This window comes from Entamoeba histolytica, genomic scaffold, assembly GCF_000208925.1.
Source record: "Entamoeba histolytica HM-1:IMSS scf_1104750518301 genomic scaffold, whole genome shotgun sequence".
NCBI lineage: Eukaryota > Evosea > Mastigamoebida > Endamoebidae > Entamoeba > Entamoeba histolytica.
The window spans coordinates 91312-106380 of NW_001914885.1; the positions used below are offsets into that span (position 1 = coordinate 91312).

The following is a 15069-nucleotide window of genomic DNA, read 5'->3' on the forward strand; positions in this document are numbered from 1 at the left end:
TTAAGTTTATTTCTTTCCACCTTTCTTTTGCTTTTTCTTACGTTGATATAATGGAATCCAACGTTCTGGATCAATTGTTTTAGGATCTACTTTACCATGCTTTTTAATCATTTTTCTTTGTCTTCTTCTTTGTCTTTTCTCTTTACGTTTTTGTAATGCTTTAAGTTTACTATCATCTTCATCTAATTGATTTTCATTTTTATTATCAACAGTAATGTGATTGGTTAATGCAGAAGATCCCAATGCTTTATTGAAATAAGATTCAGCTTTGGTAATTTCTCCTTTTCTTAGCATAATTAAAGCAGCATTTCCATAAGTCTCACTGACATAATCAGATGTTTTAGTACCAAGAAGAGATGAATCAATTGATGGATCAGAAACAATACAAGCAGCCAAATTAGTTAAAATTCCAGTTTTAGGTTGTTTAGTAGTTTCTAATACTTCAGTATAAATTTTTGCAGCTTCATTAAATTTTCCTTGTTTCTGAAGTATTTGAGCTTTTAACACTTTATCCTTTTCTTCTGAACCAAGTAAAGAAAGTGCTTCATCATACTTTTCAATATTATACTTAGCTAATGCTAATTCAAAATTCATTCCATTTTGTTTCATTGTTTCTTCAAATTGCATAACATCTTTTCCTAATTTAATTGATGAAATAATTAAAATTTTAAAGACATTAACATCGTTTTGTTTTTGTGAATATACTATCATCTCAATTATTTTCTTTCTTAATAAAATTATAAATTCTATAATAGAAATTCATTATTAAGTTATTAATTATTTATATAAAACAAACATTCATTTGATATTTTATAAATTTCATTTAAGTCTTCTTTTTTGTTTTGTTGAATAAGTTTCTTTAACTCCTCCATGACTTGCTTTTTACTTCTTTTTAAGTTCCATGTTATAAAGACAAAGAATTATCTATTAATTATAATATATTTTCTAATAAAAATAATAAAACTAAAAAATGTCAAATCAAATGAAATTATGGGTTGTATGGATCATTCTTGTCTTCTGATGATTGTTCTTCATCACCTCCTTTAACACAAGATAAAACTACAACAACAATGGCATAAATGGAAACAAGCCAAATAATAATACTAGTGAAAAGACCAAAGAATCCAACGTAGAAGAGAGTAATAATACCAGTAACAATCAACCATGCAATAGTAACTGGAGCATTCCAGAAATTAATATATTGTTTAGCAACTGGGATAAACATAGCCCATGGAGAAATAATCATATAAATACCATTAACCATTAGTAATAATGCAACAAATCCACAAATTACAGAAGCATTTGATTTAACACCATGAATTGACCAATTAGACCAGCCCCACTTACAAAGATGGATTAATCCACAAAGTATTACTAATAAACCACAAAAAGCATAAAGCCCTCGAAGAATGAGAGTTAAATTAATTTTAATCATTAAATTATTATTTCTAAGTTCTTTCTATTAGTTTTTTCTTTCTTTTTTATTTCTTTTTACTAAAAATTGAGAGTTTTCATTTGTCATTAAACTTCTTCTATCGCTCTTTTTCTATTTTAAAATTTTTGTTTTTTTTTTTAGAAAATAATAAATAACAAAAACAAAAATGAAAGAAAACACTTTTGTTAATAATCTAACTTGAATATTCTCTTAAAACATTCATTCATATTTAATGTTAAAAATATTTCTGCAAGGACTTGAAGAAGATCTGGGATATGATGCATAAATATTTTGTATAATGCAAAATCTAATGAAATATTTGTTATACGAAGAACTAATAACAAAATAAATTTTAAAACAAAGATGGTAAATATTATTACTGTTGATACAATGAACTAAGTGATGAAAATGAGATATAAAACTATAAAAAGTAAAGAAAAAGATAACAAACACAATACAAGAATAATAAATAAATCTTCCCTAATAAACTTTCATGATTTACTTTCATTTTTCTATTATAACGAATAAACCATATTAACACAGCAATTAATACACAAATAACAACAAATGTTTCTGTGTTAATGAATATTAAGTTAATTATACAAATATAAAATAAAAGTTATATTAAAACAAACGGAAGAGATTGAGAAAAGAAATAGCATTAGATATATTTGAATATACAATTGACTAAAAGATATGAGAACATAAATAACAAGAACATTTAATAACAACAAACAGTACAATCACCTGACAATATAGTAAATGAAACTGAAAGAGATATAGAAATAATATCATATAATATCATTGCTAATAATATAAAATAAGGTGCTTTTAAACTATTCCATGCTGTTTTAACACCATAAGTTACATTTTTGAAATAACCATTTCCCCAAACACAATATGACATAAATAAAGATAAAATATGAACTATATCACAAAATCGTTGTAATAAATAAATAACACATCCTTGAGTAGTAGAATAAGCATATAAACATAAACAACAAGTTTGGCCTATGTATCAATATTTTAAATTACTTGAAAATAAACGTTTTTATAACAAACATATTAAAAAAATTATTTCAATCAAAACAAAAATACTAAACGTTTTTGTAAATGGAGGATGTATATAGTTCCAATACACTTCAAATACAATTACAATTAATAGAACTAAATACCAAATAACAGAAAAATAAGCTAGAGGAGGATTAGGAAGATCGTTATTCATCCAAATAATTCTAAGTTCTTTTACTTCTTTAATTCAGAAAAAAAAAATGAAAAACAAAAAATAATATTACTTTAATAACACAAATTTATTTATTAATAAAGATTCCTTATTGATTTTTTATATTAATTTTTTCATTTTCATTGTACTGAATTTAATATTATCACTCATTTGTTGATTTATTTCTTATAGAATTATTCTTATACATTTGTTTCATATGTTATTTGTTTTATTTCTTATTTTTGGTTTATTCTTTTCTGTTATAATACTAATTATTTCATTAACTACATTGTTCTGTTTAATACATAAAATTATATTTAATTCATTTCTGTCTTTTTCTGTTATTTCATTATTAACATACAGTCTGTGTTTTTAAAATTAATTTTTTGAAGTAAAATTTTAACTTTTTTATATATATTCTTTCATTTATTGTTTTATTCAATAGTTCTAAAACACCAGGGATTAACAGTTATTTGGTTTATTTCATAAACATTATATATATTTGTTTCATAGTTATTACCATTGTTTGTTTTTCATATTATTTTTTGTCATGAATAAATCACTTAATAATCCATTTACTCTCAAATAAATTTATTCTTCAATTATTTCTTACTATAATACTTATATTGTAAATATTAATTTTATGTTTCTTATTATTATAAAAATATTTCTTTGAGTAATAACTATTTTAGTATTGTTCAATACAACAATACCCTTTTATTTTAATTCATTTCATTTATTTTATCTAATTCTTATTATTGATTATTGTATCTTTTGTTATGTCGTTAGTAGTTTCCTTTGTAATTACTTTCTTTTTACCTCTTCTACTAATCCTATTTTTCCTTCTTCTTATTATTTTTTTATTATTCTTTCCATTATTTTATTCTTTATCACTCTTTATACTGTATTTTTTCATCATTATAACTTGTTTTTGTTTTATATTTTTTATTATAGTTTTTGAGTAAATTTTTATTGTTTTGATTAATTTACTTCCAATGTCTGTTTATTTATTCTATTCTATATATTCTTTTTTCATTAGTGTCTTTGATTTATTATCATAAACTTTATTTTTCTTCACGTCTAAATAACATTACCATTAATTTCTTTTTCTTTATGAATAAGTTTTACATCAACCCTCATTATTCAATACTATAATATTCATTGCTTCTTATATTTATTTTATTTTATTCTCTTTATATTGACTCATATCATCATCTTCTGAACTTATTACATTTCATAATATTTCTGATAATAATATTCATATATTCAATTTATTTTTGAAAAAAAAATAAATAACAAAAAACACAAACTAATTTGTATTTAGAATTAAAATAAATGATTTGTGGGATATGTTCATCAACAGTTGTCTTGATAATAATCTTTTGTGCACTTTTCTTCATCAAGTAATGTAGACATTCCTGCTAACAAAGCAGCACCTGTCCAAGCTAAGTACTTTCTGTTTTGTAATGCCGATATCTTAACATCTCTTGGATTCATCTTATTTTCAGTACAAAGTTGTTTAAGTTCTTTTTCAAGTCTTTCTGGTAATCCAGGGAATAATGTTGACCCACCAGATAAAATAATATGATTTAACAATGGTCTTCTTGAAGTTAGTGGACATTTTTTAATTGTGGAAAATAACATTGAAGGAACTCCTTCAGCATCTATTCCTACTTTCTCAGGTTGGAATAAAGCCTCTGGACATTGGAATCGTTCTTGGAAGAACTTTGAAGTATTTTCATTGCCTGGAACTTGAAACTCTTTCATGACATCCTTTGCTTTCTTTTTCATTTCTGCATCATAGTCCAAAGCGACATAACACACACTCTCTTTAATTGCTCTTACTAATTCCATTTGTGCAGATGTAGTGTAGATATAACCACAAGCCCTTAATAAACGAGACATATACTCTGTTAGTCCAGAGACATTACCTTTAATTTTAGTAATAGCACTATCAATAACATACCCATCAACAGCTGGTACTATTTGCATTCTATTACCAATTTCAACTACAACTCCTGTTTCTTTACCTTCTGCATACAACGCCATTAATGCTGGATTAACTATTTTTAAAAATGGAACATTCAAATCATTAAACATCATAGATTTGATTTTATCTGTTGCTACCTCATTCATGTTCGGTAATTCTGTCATAACAACTGGATGAGAAGCTGGATCACATCCATCTAACTCATTCTCATAAATATTTTGAATAATAGCAAGTAACCCATCCCAATCAGTGTCTTTTCTTGGATCAAGAGGCCATACCAATCCCTCATCTTCGTCAATTGCTTTATATCCAAATTCTTTTCTTTCTCCTCCTTCATAGTCTTCATCTTCTATTGTACAATAACACGTTGGAATAACTTTTCTTGGTTGTTCTTCTCCTGCAACCCCAACTTTGATAAATGAACTTCCACAATCAAATACTAATACTGCATCATCAGCAATCTTACTTAACATTGCATTTGCTTTTTCTTCATTTTCGTGTGTGAAAAATGCTGATTGTGAAATCATAATTTTCTTCTTTTGTCTTTTTCGTTTCTTCTTCTCACCTACTTGTTCAACTTCTGTTACAGTCTCTTCTTGTGGTGCATTCACTCCCAATGGAGGCAATCCTCCTAATCCACCCATTGGTGGTAATCCTCCTAATCCGCCCATTGGTGGAAGTCCTCCTAGTCCACCCATTGGTGGTAATCCTCCTAATCCTGGCTGTGCTCCAAGTCCTAATCCTAATCCAGCTGGTTGTGTTCCTAATCCTCCTCCAAGTCCTAATCCTGGTTGTGCTCCAAGTCCCAATCCTAATCCAGCTGGTTGCATTCCAATTCCAGGCTGTCCTCCAAGTCCTAATCCCATGGTTGGTCTTGAATTTACCCCAAGTCCTAATCCTAATCCAGCTGGTTGTGTTCCTAATCCTCCTCCAAGTCCTAATCCTGGTTGTGCTCTTGGAGTCGAACTTAGTCCTAATCCTACTGGTTGTGAAGCTAATCCTGGTTGTGAAGCTAATCCTGGTTGTGAAGCTAATCCTAAGTGAGCTGATTGTCCAATTCCATTAGGCTTACAAGTGTTAAGTGTTTTGGCTTCTTCCTCTTCTGCTTTCTTTTTAGCTTCTTCCTCTGCTTTCTGTTTAGCTTCTTCCTCTGCTCTTTGTTTAGCCTCCTCTTCTGCTTTCTGTTTAGCTTCTTCTTCTGCTTTCTGTTTAGCTTCTTCTTCTGCTTTCTTTTTCTTTTCTTCCTCTTCTGCTTTCTTTTTAGCCTCTTCCTCTTCTGCTTTCTTTTTAGCTTCTTCTGCTTTCTGTTTAGCCTCTTCCTCTGCTTTTTGTTTAGCTTCTTCCTCTGCTTTCTGTTTAGCTTCTTCCTCTGCTTTCTTTTTCTTTTCTTCCTCTTCTGCTTTCTGTTTAGCCTCTTCCTCTGCTTTTTGTTTAGCTTCTTCTTCTGCTTTCTGTTTAGCTTCTTCCTCTTCTGCTTTCTGTTTAGCTTCTTCCTCTTCTGCTTTCTTTTTCTTTTCTTCCTCTTCTGCTTTCTGTTTAGCCTCTTCCTCTGCTTTTTGTTTAGCTTCTTCCTCTGCTTTCTGTTTAGCTTCTTCCTCTGCTTTCTGTTTAGCTTCTTCCTCTGCTTTTTGTTTAGCCTCTTCCTCTGCTTTTTGTCTGGCTTCTTCTGCTTTCTTTTTCTTTTCTTCTTCCTCTGCTTTTTGTCTATCCTCTTCTTCTGCTTTCTTTTTCTTTTCTTCCTCTGCTTTCTTCAATTTTTTATCATTTTCATCTTTTTCTTCATGTTTTTTATCATCATGTTTGTGATCACGGTGTTTCTTTTCTTCTTCTTTCCTTTTCTTTTCTTCCTCTTTCTTTCTTTTTTCTTCCTCTTTTTTTTTCTTTTCTTCTTCTTTTTTCTTTTTCTTTTCTTCCTCTTTTTTTTTCTTTTCTTCTTCTTTCTTTCTTTTTTCTTCCTCTTTTAATTTCTTTTTGTCCTCCTTTGTCTTCCCACTCATCTGAATTTTTTAGTTTCTCATCTCTTTTTCACTTTTTTTCATTTTCTTCACAGTTCACTATATTTAGTATGTTTTACAGTTCTTTGGTAGACGATTTTCTTTCATATTTTCATAGTTGAAGAAAGAACAATACTATTGTTTAATCTTCTGTATTATTTATTTTTGGGTTTATGTTTAAAGTTGAAGAAATTAATTAATTGAAGGTGGAAAAAGTAAATAATTTGATTATTGAATCAAGTATTAGAACATCAATTAATGGGAAAAAACAAAAACAAGTTAATAATTAAACTAGAAAAGTTATATTTGATTTAATGAATTGGTCAATAATCTTTCTATGTATTTGTATTATTGCATTATTAATTTTGACATTATGCTTAATTGAGCAAGGGAATGGATTAGAGAATAATAGTATATTAGGTAAAACTTATCAATTTTTAGTATCAGATGATGGTTTAGTGTTTGTTAATAATAATAATAAGGAATTAATAATTTAATGAATGTGCTAATGAATAGAAGATATGTTCGATTATTATTTGGAGGAAAACAATGGGGAATGATAAAGAATTTTTATAATAAAATATTATATAAAAAGAGTCATTTATTACAAATTGTTTATTTAGCTATGATAGGTGTATGTGATGTATTGTTAATAAGAGATGTTTTTCATTCGTTGCCACAAGAATATTTTATTTTCTTTCATATCAATTTAATTCTAACAATAATATTTTTCTTTATTGCAAGTGTTTCAAATCCTGGATATATTAATCAGTATAATGTAAAAGAGTATATTAAGAAATACCCATTTGATAATATTATCTTTTATCGTAGGAAATGTTCTACATGTTTATTAATGAAGTTTGTTCTTATTAAATTTATTTTATTATTAATTTAATTAATAATATAGACCATCACGTTCTCATCATTGTAATATTTGTAATAGATGTATTGCAAAATATGAACATCATTGTTGTTGGATTAATAATTGTATTGGTGAATTAAATTGTAGATATTTCATTATATTTTTAATTGTAACAACAATGTTATGTTATCATAGTTGTTTCTTATCTTTTTCAGTAGTATCAAAAGTAATAACTCAATATGACCTTCTTAATATTGACTCATATCATTTAACAAATGAACAGTCATTAACAATTCTTTTTAATGAAACTGGGAGTGCATTATTTGTAGGATTATTTTCTTTATTTTCAGGGGTAATATTAAGTTTATTTACATTATATCATATAATAATGATTTCTCGTGGAATAACAACCAACGAGAAATTTAAATGGAAAATGTTACAAAGTCGTGATAGTACAATTCAATATAAAAATAAATATGATTTAGGTGTTATAGAGAATATATTTTGTGTGTTAGTTCCATCCAGAAAACCACAATATACATTTAAATAATTATTTATAATCAACTTTTTATGGGATTTTTTTTTCTTTTTCAAAAGAACTTATAAGTCAGTAATTAATTTGATGAAAGATTTACTTTATATGTATGAAAAAGATAATCCTATTATTGAAGATGAAACATATGAAAATAATATTAATTTAAATAGTTATTTTAAAAATCAATATAAAGTTAAATTATTAATTAAATTAGTATTACTTATTTCAATTATTGTTTCTATTATGTTTGGAATAATTCGAGTAATTACTCTTAGAAGATCATATACATGTAATAGTCGTTATTCAACATTTTTTATTGAAACAATACCACCACCAAATATTGAAATAACTAATACTACACAATTTTATACCTTTATTGATCCAACATTTAAATTAGAATTTAATGGAACATTTATAGAAAAAGATAATTCCAGGTTTTTTGGAGGAAAAATAATATATCCTGAAGTTACTCTTAATGATTCAAGATTTAGTTTAAAAGCACAATTTGATCATTGTGATTATCAAGTTTTTTATAAACATTATATTCTTTGTCATACTCTTCGTTTAAGATTTTCTTTAAATTCTGTAAATATAAGTACTATTAAACCTTATCCTATTACTATTTCAATAAAAGACCCTGACCCATCATATTCAATGTATTTTACTGATTCATTTGATTGTGGTTGTAAAAGTAATTTTACAATGGTTTTAATTCCATTAAATAATCAAACAACATTTTATGCAAAAACAAAACCAACAGTTATTTGTGATAATTCAAGTAATATTAATGAACAACAAAAATTTATAAATTTAACACTTCAAACATTTGAAACAGAAAATAATTTTTATCCTTTTATTCAACAAAATCTTACAATTCTTAATCAAACAAAAATATTTAATCCTATTATTATTGAAACAGAAATAGATAATAATAATCTTACTCATATTTCATCTAAAGAACTTAATGTAACTTCAACTCAATTATTTGGTGATACTCAAATATTTGAAATTATTGTTGGACAAAATGGAACTATTGGATATATTACATTTTATAATAAAGTTACTTATCAATGTTATCTTGAAAGAAATAAAGTCTTTCATTTTATTGCAATTCCTTTTGTATTTGATAAAATTAAAAATAAGATACCAAGTGCTTTTGTAGCATCTGGTATTTATAATAATCATTTTGATAATATAAATATTTCTATTCTTAAATCAAATTTATATAAAACAACTTTTAGTATTCATGGTTCTTTTATTTTTTATCACGAATTATTACCACAAATATTTATTAACGATAAAAATACTTCTATTGTTAATATTATTGAACCTTCAATTCTTAATTTTAACCAATTTCTTAATTACGAAACTGGGTTGGTTGGAAGTAAAGAATTTATTGTTGAAATTAGAGGATATTGTGATTTAAATGAAATTAAAAAAATTACTATTATTATTCCTGAATGTTCTAATTGTCAATTAATAAAATATTTTTAATTTATTCATTATTATTAAAATAAAATTAAAAATGAATAATATAAGTACTACTTCGTAATATTAAAAAGAATTTTATTTATTATGAGTATTATTCTTAATTTCTTATTTAAATTACAATCTTTTTTTTTTTTGATAAATTTTATATTTTTCATTTTATAATAGTATCAAAAGTTGTATTTAACAGAAATATAATGTATTTATTTGTTTAAAATATTCAGTTTCTGTATTATATAACTAATTTCTTTTTATATTTTTGTTTTTTAAAAGTACTTAATTTGATTCTTTTCAAATACAAAAAAGTATTAGTTTTTTAATTCAACAATCATTAAAAATTTTTTTGGGATATTATAAAATATTTTTCTTTGGAATTAATAATCGTTTCAATAATAATAACTACCTCCTTATTTCTTTTTTTACCATTTAAAGATTTCTTAAAGAAATTAAAAAGAAATATTTCTATTAAATTAATAAATTATCAAAAACAAGTTATTTTTTATTCTGAGGGATATTTTTATGATATTCAAGAATATTAAGAGTTAGCTATTTCAATTTTTAAAGTACGATAATACATAACTAAAAATTATAAACATATTTAAAAATGAATAATAATTATTATTTCAATAATTAATGAAAAGATATTAAGAGTTTTTTTTCCTTATGATTGAAATAAAAAACAAAAATTTTTTTGACTATTCATTTATTTCCTTATTTAAAGAAAAAAATAAGAAAAAAAATGAAACAATACATGAAGAAGTCAAAACCAAAAAAAGATGAAAAAATTTGATATTATTTTTCATAAATAAAATAAAAAAAATAAAAAAAAAACTTAAAAACAATTACTTAATGAAGAGAAACTGTGATCATTGTTTATCTCTTATTTCAACCTTTGCTAATCAAATTCGATCGATTCGAGGGATTGTAGTTTGTAAAGAAATTATTTTAAAAAAAATACTTAATATTCATTATACTCATTCTAATAGTTAGAAAATGGAACAATAAACGATGCTCAACCTCATATAGATCTTATAAATCAATCATCTATTGACTTACAAAAAACTATTAGCCAAATTGATTGTTTCTTTTCTACTGATGATATTTTAGAAATATATGACACAATTGTTGCTACAGCAGATGACTTTTATCATTCATTAGAAGAATTAATTCAAGTAGCAACATTATCACTTACAGGTAATGACAGTCAAGCAAAATTACAATTTAGTGAATTAATTAGAAATGTAACTAAATTCTTATATGGACTAAGAGAAGGATTAGGACAATTACTTAAAAAAATACCTGAAATGAGAATGGCAGTATTAAAACCAAAATTACGAGGAGACTTTTCTTCTATTATAGAATTCTTAGGTAATATTAATCTTCATCTTATTAATAAAGAATATTCTTCAAATAATCAAGATATTATTCATTGTAAAGAAAAATTACTTTCATTGTGTTCAATTGCTGTTGAAGAAGGTGCATCAGAGGAAGATAAAAAGGGAGTTATTTTATGTTTTAAAGAATTTGTTGGTGCATTATTAGAATTAAAAAATAAAGAAACTCCAACTCAAAATGATATTAAAAAAGTGACTTCTTTTATGGAATTATTTAAAAGAGCTATTCGTAGTATGGCAATGGGACATGTTGTTACATTAAAATCATTTGATTTAAATAAACAAAAAGAAGAAGAACTTCAAAAAAAGAGAGATGCTATGGCTCAAGAGGATATAGAAAGAATAAGAGAAGCAGAAATTAATAAAAAAAGAAGAGAAGAAGAATCAAAAATACTCCAACAAGAAATTGAAGAAACTAAAAGAAAAGGTGAAGAAGGAAAGAAAGAAATAAAAGAACAACAACGTCTTTTACAAGAACAAATGAGACAAGGAGAAATTAGAGAAGAAGAACTTAAAGACAAAGAAAAAGAATTATCAAAGCAAATACAAAAATGTAGTCAAGAATTAGATGAAATAACCACAAAATATATTATTGAAAAAGAGGAATATGAAAAAATGATTATTCAAGAAAAACAAGTTCAACAAAGTTCGTTAAAAGTTCAAGAAAATAAAGAAAGTTTCGATGATTTAGAACGTAAAAAACAACAAATGTTGTTAGAAAAAGAGCAATTAAAAACAAAGTTACAACGACTGAGAGGAAGTAAAATAACTGTTAAAAAATTATCAAATGAAGTTAAAGGTGATTTAGCTAAAACTGCTAAAAGACAAAGAATTCTTTCTAAAGAATATCCATCTAAACAATTGTCAGCTGTAGAAATGAGAAAACAATTAGAAATTGATAAAACTGCAAGAGAATTAGTACAGATGTCAGATGAAAATCAACCAACAATTATCGAAATCGCTCAAAAACTACAAACATTATCAGAAACATTAGATTTAGATAATATTGAAGAAAGTACTGATGTTTATCAAATTTTAAAACAAACAGATTTTAATTCAATTGCCCTTAGAATTACTTCACCAAAATTTAGAATATCATCATCTATTTCATATATTGGACATTTTGTTTCTGATGATGAATATGATCCAGAAAATAAAGAAGTAACTAAAATGATTGAAGATTATGAAAAAGAAGCATTTTATAGTTTAGCTGAAAAAGCTTCTGATATTGCTACAACAGCAGAAGACATGATGTGTTTTGGATCATTATCTGTTGTTGCTGATTGTAAAGAATCAACTGATGATTATTTAAGTGATTTAGCAGGAAGTTGTAAATTAACACAAAAAGCAGTAATTACATTTATGGAGGCTATTCCATCAATTTATAAACATGGATCTGAATGTAAAGGTGATGAAGGATTAATACAAAAATATGTTGAATGTTTAGTAAAAATTCCAGTTAATTCAGGTTCTATTACAGAAAAGAAAGAAACAATTGAATTTACATATTTTTATGAACAAATTATTGAAAGATTAAAAAGACAAGAATTTAAACCTGTTATTAAACAAAAATATATTGAAGCTAGCTTAGGATTAGTTGCTAGTGTTAGTCGTAAATATATTTATCAAATCATTAGTACTAATACAAAAAAAATTAAGTCTATTGTTGGACAATTCTTAGCAATGTCTAAATGTATTTCACATTTAAAACCTAAAGATTTTAAATACCTTCAAAATACTAAAAAATTTGATTCGAAAGAATTTGAAAAAGATTGTGATAAAGCTGATAAAGATTCTAAAGAACAATTCCAAAAAGAATTATTTTATAATGTAAATATGCAAAGAGGATATGACCTTGAAATTCTTTATATGTTAGAAATTGCTGCACTTGCAATTGATTTAATTAATACTATTCAAGACTTTATTGATGCTGTTTATACAGTAATTGCTTTTAATGAAAAAGAAGATAAATTAGATGTTATGGATGACTCATCTCCTGTAGCTGATGAAATTATTTCTGAAACAAAATTAATAAAAGTAAAAGATGATCGTGTAATTTGTTCTTCATTAAACCAAATGATTTATAGATTTGTAACAAGTTATGAATCATTTAGAGAACAATTTTTCCAAACATATCAATCCTTTACTAAAAGCTCAATTGTATTATCAAAAATTGTATCAATGTATCTTGGAAATAATTCTCTACAAGAACAAGTAAGGACTCAATCATTAATTGCAATTAAACATTTTGTTGATGAATGCTTTAATGATTTAGACTCAAGGTCTATTGTTATTGTAAAGAAGTTTATAAATGAATTAAAACATAGAAATGAAGAAAAAAATGTACAAGCACTCAATGCTGTGTTATTAAGAAAAGAAACAGAATTAAAACATTTTATTGCTGAAAGTCTTGTTCCACCAATAGACTTCTTTATACCACAAGAGGCTGTTTCACCATCAATGTTAATTCAGTTATCTGATAGTGGAGAAGTTGCTCGACAATTAACATTAATTGCTTCTAAAATATTTAACAAAATTGGTCGTCAAGAATTCTTCAATAAATCTTGGAGTGATGAATCTTTATTCCCACAATCAGTTAATGTCATAAGAATGTTACGACATTCTGATACTGTTCGTGACTGGGTAATTAGTTCTATTTTATCTTTCTTTTCTACAGAGAATAGAGTAAAAGCTACTATTCATTTCATTCAAATCGGTGACTATTTAATGAAACTAAATAATTTCCAATCACTGTATGGTATTGTTCAAGCTCTTGGACCAAATGGTTGTATTTCTAGATTACAAGTTATGGATAGTATTCCATCAAAATACGCTAAGTTATATCATCAACTAAAGAAAGCAGTGCATGATAAAAATGATTACAAGAACTATAGGCAAATAGTTTCTAAAATTAATGAACCTTATATCCCATTAATCAACGCTTTCTTAAAAGACATCGAAAAATTTGAGGATGAAAATCCAAAAACAACAAAACTGGGTAAAATTGATGTTATCAATATGAAAAGAAATGACTGTTTAGCTGACATGGTAAATCAATTCCTCAGTGTCAAAGAAAATCCTTACAAAATTCCGATGGTAGAACCTTTATCAACTTTCCTTAACGAAATGGTAAATTTGAGTGGTAAACCTCGAGACGAAGTTGTTTCAATGTGGATCAAGTTATTACCAAACTAATTTTTCTTAGTTTTTAATACTTTTTACAATTGAATAAATTCTTTTCATTCGGTTTTAAAATAATTTCACTAATAAAGCTCCTTTTTCAATGCAGGGAAATACAACAAATTTTAATCCCATGGTTATTGTGTAAATCCTTTGTGTATTGTAAAGAAAAGCAAACAAGACAGAGAAATTCAACGTCATACAATAAAAAATGAATGTCAATTGCAATAAATGGCAAAGAAATAAAAATAAATGAAATACAAAGGAAAATTGATTAGAAGATGAAAGACACAAAATGAATGAATAAAAAGCAATTAATTAAGTATTAATAGAAATAGCTTCTATTCTTCCTGGATCATGGGAGACTAATCCCGTCCCTTCGTCTTCATCTTCTTCTTGTGGCTCTACGGAGTATGTTTGGTTGTGATTGAAGCAATATTCCATGACATCAATCATGTTTTTTATTACAAGGTTTTTTACTTCTTTAACAATGTCAATTTCAATTTTTATTTCTTTAATTAATTTAATACTTTCTTATTTATTAATCCATTTAATGAAATTACTACTGGATTTATTTTGACATCTTTTAATTTTTCTATTTTCATTAGCCTATTCTTTAATTCCTTATACTTATTTCTTTTCTTCCAATAGGCTCCATTAATATTGTGATCAGCCACAATAGTCATATCAAATATTAGACTAGTTTTGTTCTTTTTATCTATTACATATATCTGATATTTTGTGATATTGTCATTCATTTTTATGCATTATTTGTTTGTTCAATATCATTGTAATGTCTTTATATTGGAACATTGTTTCATATGGAGGTTTTTTATATTGATTATTTCCTGTATATTTTCTTATTAATCAATATTATAATGCCAATATTGTCATGTTTCTCCATTTGTGATTTTTTATAATAAATACAAGATAGTAGAATGTGCTCTACTGTAGCTATCTTGTCTTTAC

At 25.6% G+C, this 15069-nt stretch overlaps 7 protein-coding genes across 7 annotated transcripts, besides 2 other annotated features; 3 read left to right on the forward strand and 4 right to left on the reverse strand.

The window, feature by feature from the left end:
• Window positions 1-6: 6 nt before the first annotated feature.
• Window positions 7-711, reverse strand: EHI_131200 (uncharacterized protein; the record flags this gene model as incomplete). The annotated part of the gene is made up of 1 exon (XM_649285.2): window positions 7-711. The coding sequence occupies one exon, from the start codon at window positions 709-711 to the stop codon at window positions 7-9; it is 705 nt and encodes a 234-aa protein (XP_654377.1).
• Window positions 712-988: 277 nt separating this feature from the next.
• On the reverse strand, window positions 989-1435 carry EHI_131210 (uncharacterized protein; the record flags this gene model as incomplete). The annotated part of the gene is made up of 1 exon (XM_001913497.1): window positions 989-1435. The coding sequence occupies one exon, from the start codon at window positions 1433-1435 to the stop codon at window positions 989-991; it is 447 nt and encodes a 148-aa protein (XP_001913532.1).
• Window positions 1436-2156: 721 nt separating this feature from the next.
• EHI_131220 (uncharacterized protein) lies at window positions 2157-2660 on the reverse strand (the record flags this gene model as incomplete). The annotated part of the gene is made up of 2 exons (XM_001913498.1): window positions 2157-2446; window positions 2498-2660. 2 exons carry the CDS (start codon window positions 2658-2660, stop codon window positions 2157-2159), a joined length of 453 nt encoding a protein of 150 aa, XP_001913533.1.
• A 1297-nt stretch (window positions 2661-3957) lies between these two features.
• On the reverse strand, window positions 3958-6644 carry EHI_131230 (actin, putative; the record flags this gene model as incomplete). The annotated part of the gene is made up of 1 exon (XM_650441.2): window positions 3958-6644. One exon carries the CDS (start codon window positions 6642-6644, stop codon window positions 4014-4016), a length of 2631 nt encoding a protein of 876 aa, XP_655533.1. The 3' UTR covers window positions 3958-4013.
• A 311-nt stretch (window positions 6645-6955) lies between these two features.
• On the forward strand, window positions 6956-8053 carry EHI_131240 (DHHC-type zinc finger protein, putative; the record flags this gene model as incomplete). The annotated part of the gene is made up of 3 exons (XM_650442.1): window positions 6956-7101; window positions 7158-7499; window positions 7549-8053. 3 exons carry the CDS (start codon window positions 6956-6958, stop codon window positions 8051-8053), a joined length of 993 nt encoding a protein of 330 aa, XP_655534.1.
• A 72-nt stretch (window positions 8054-8125) lies between these two features.
• Window positions 8126-9532, forward strand: EHI_131250 (uncharacterized protein; the record flags this gene model as incomplete). Its single annotated transcript, XM_650443.1, has 1 exon — window positions 8126-9532. The coding sequence occupies one exon, from the start codon at window positions 8126-8128 to the stop codon at window positions 9530-9532; it is 1407 nt and encodes a 468-aa protein (XP_655535.1).
• An 843-nt stretch (window positions 9533-10375) lies between these two features.
• Window positions 10376-14115, forward strand: EHI_131260 (Ras guanine nucleotide exchange factor, putative; the record flags this gene model as incomplete). Its single annotated transcript, XM_650444.2, has 2 exons — window positions 10376-10453; window positions 10513-14115. The coding sequence occupies 2 exons, from the start codon at window positions 10376-10378 to the stop codon at window positions 14113-14115; spliced, it is 3681 nt and encodes a 1226-aa protein (XP_655536.2).
• A 75-nt stretch (window positions 14116-14190) lies between these two features.
• Window positions 14191-14413: a repeat region.
• Window positions 14405-15069: part of a repeat region that runs on past the window's edge.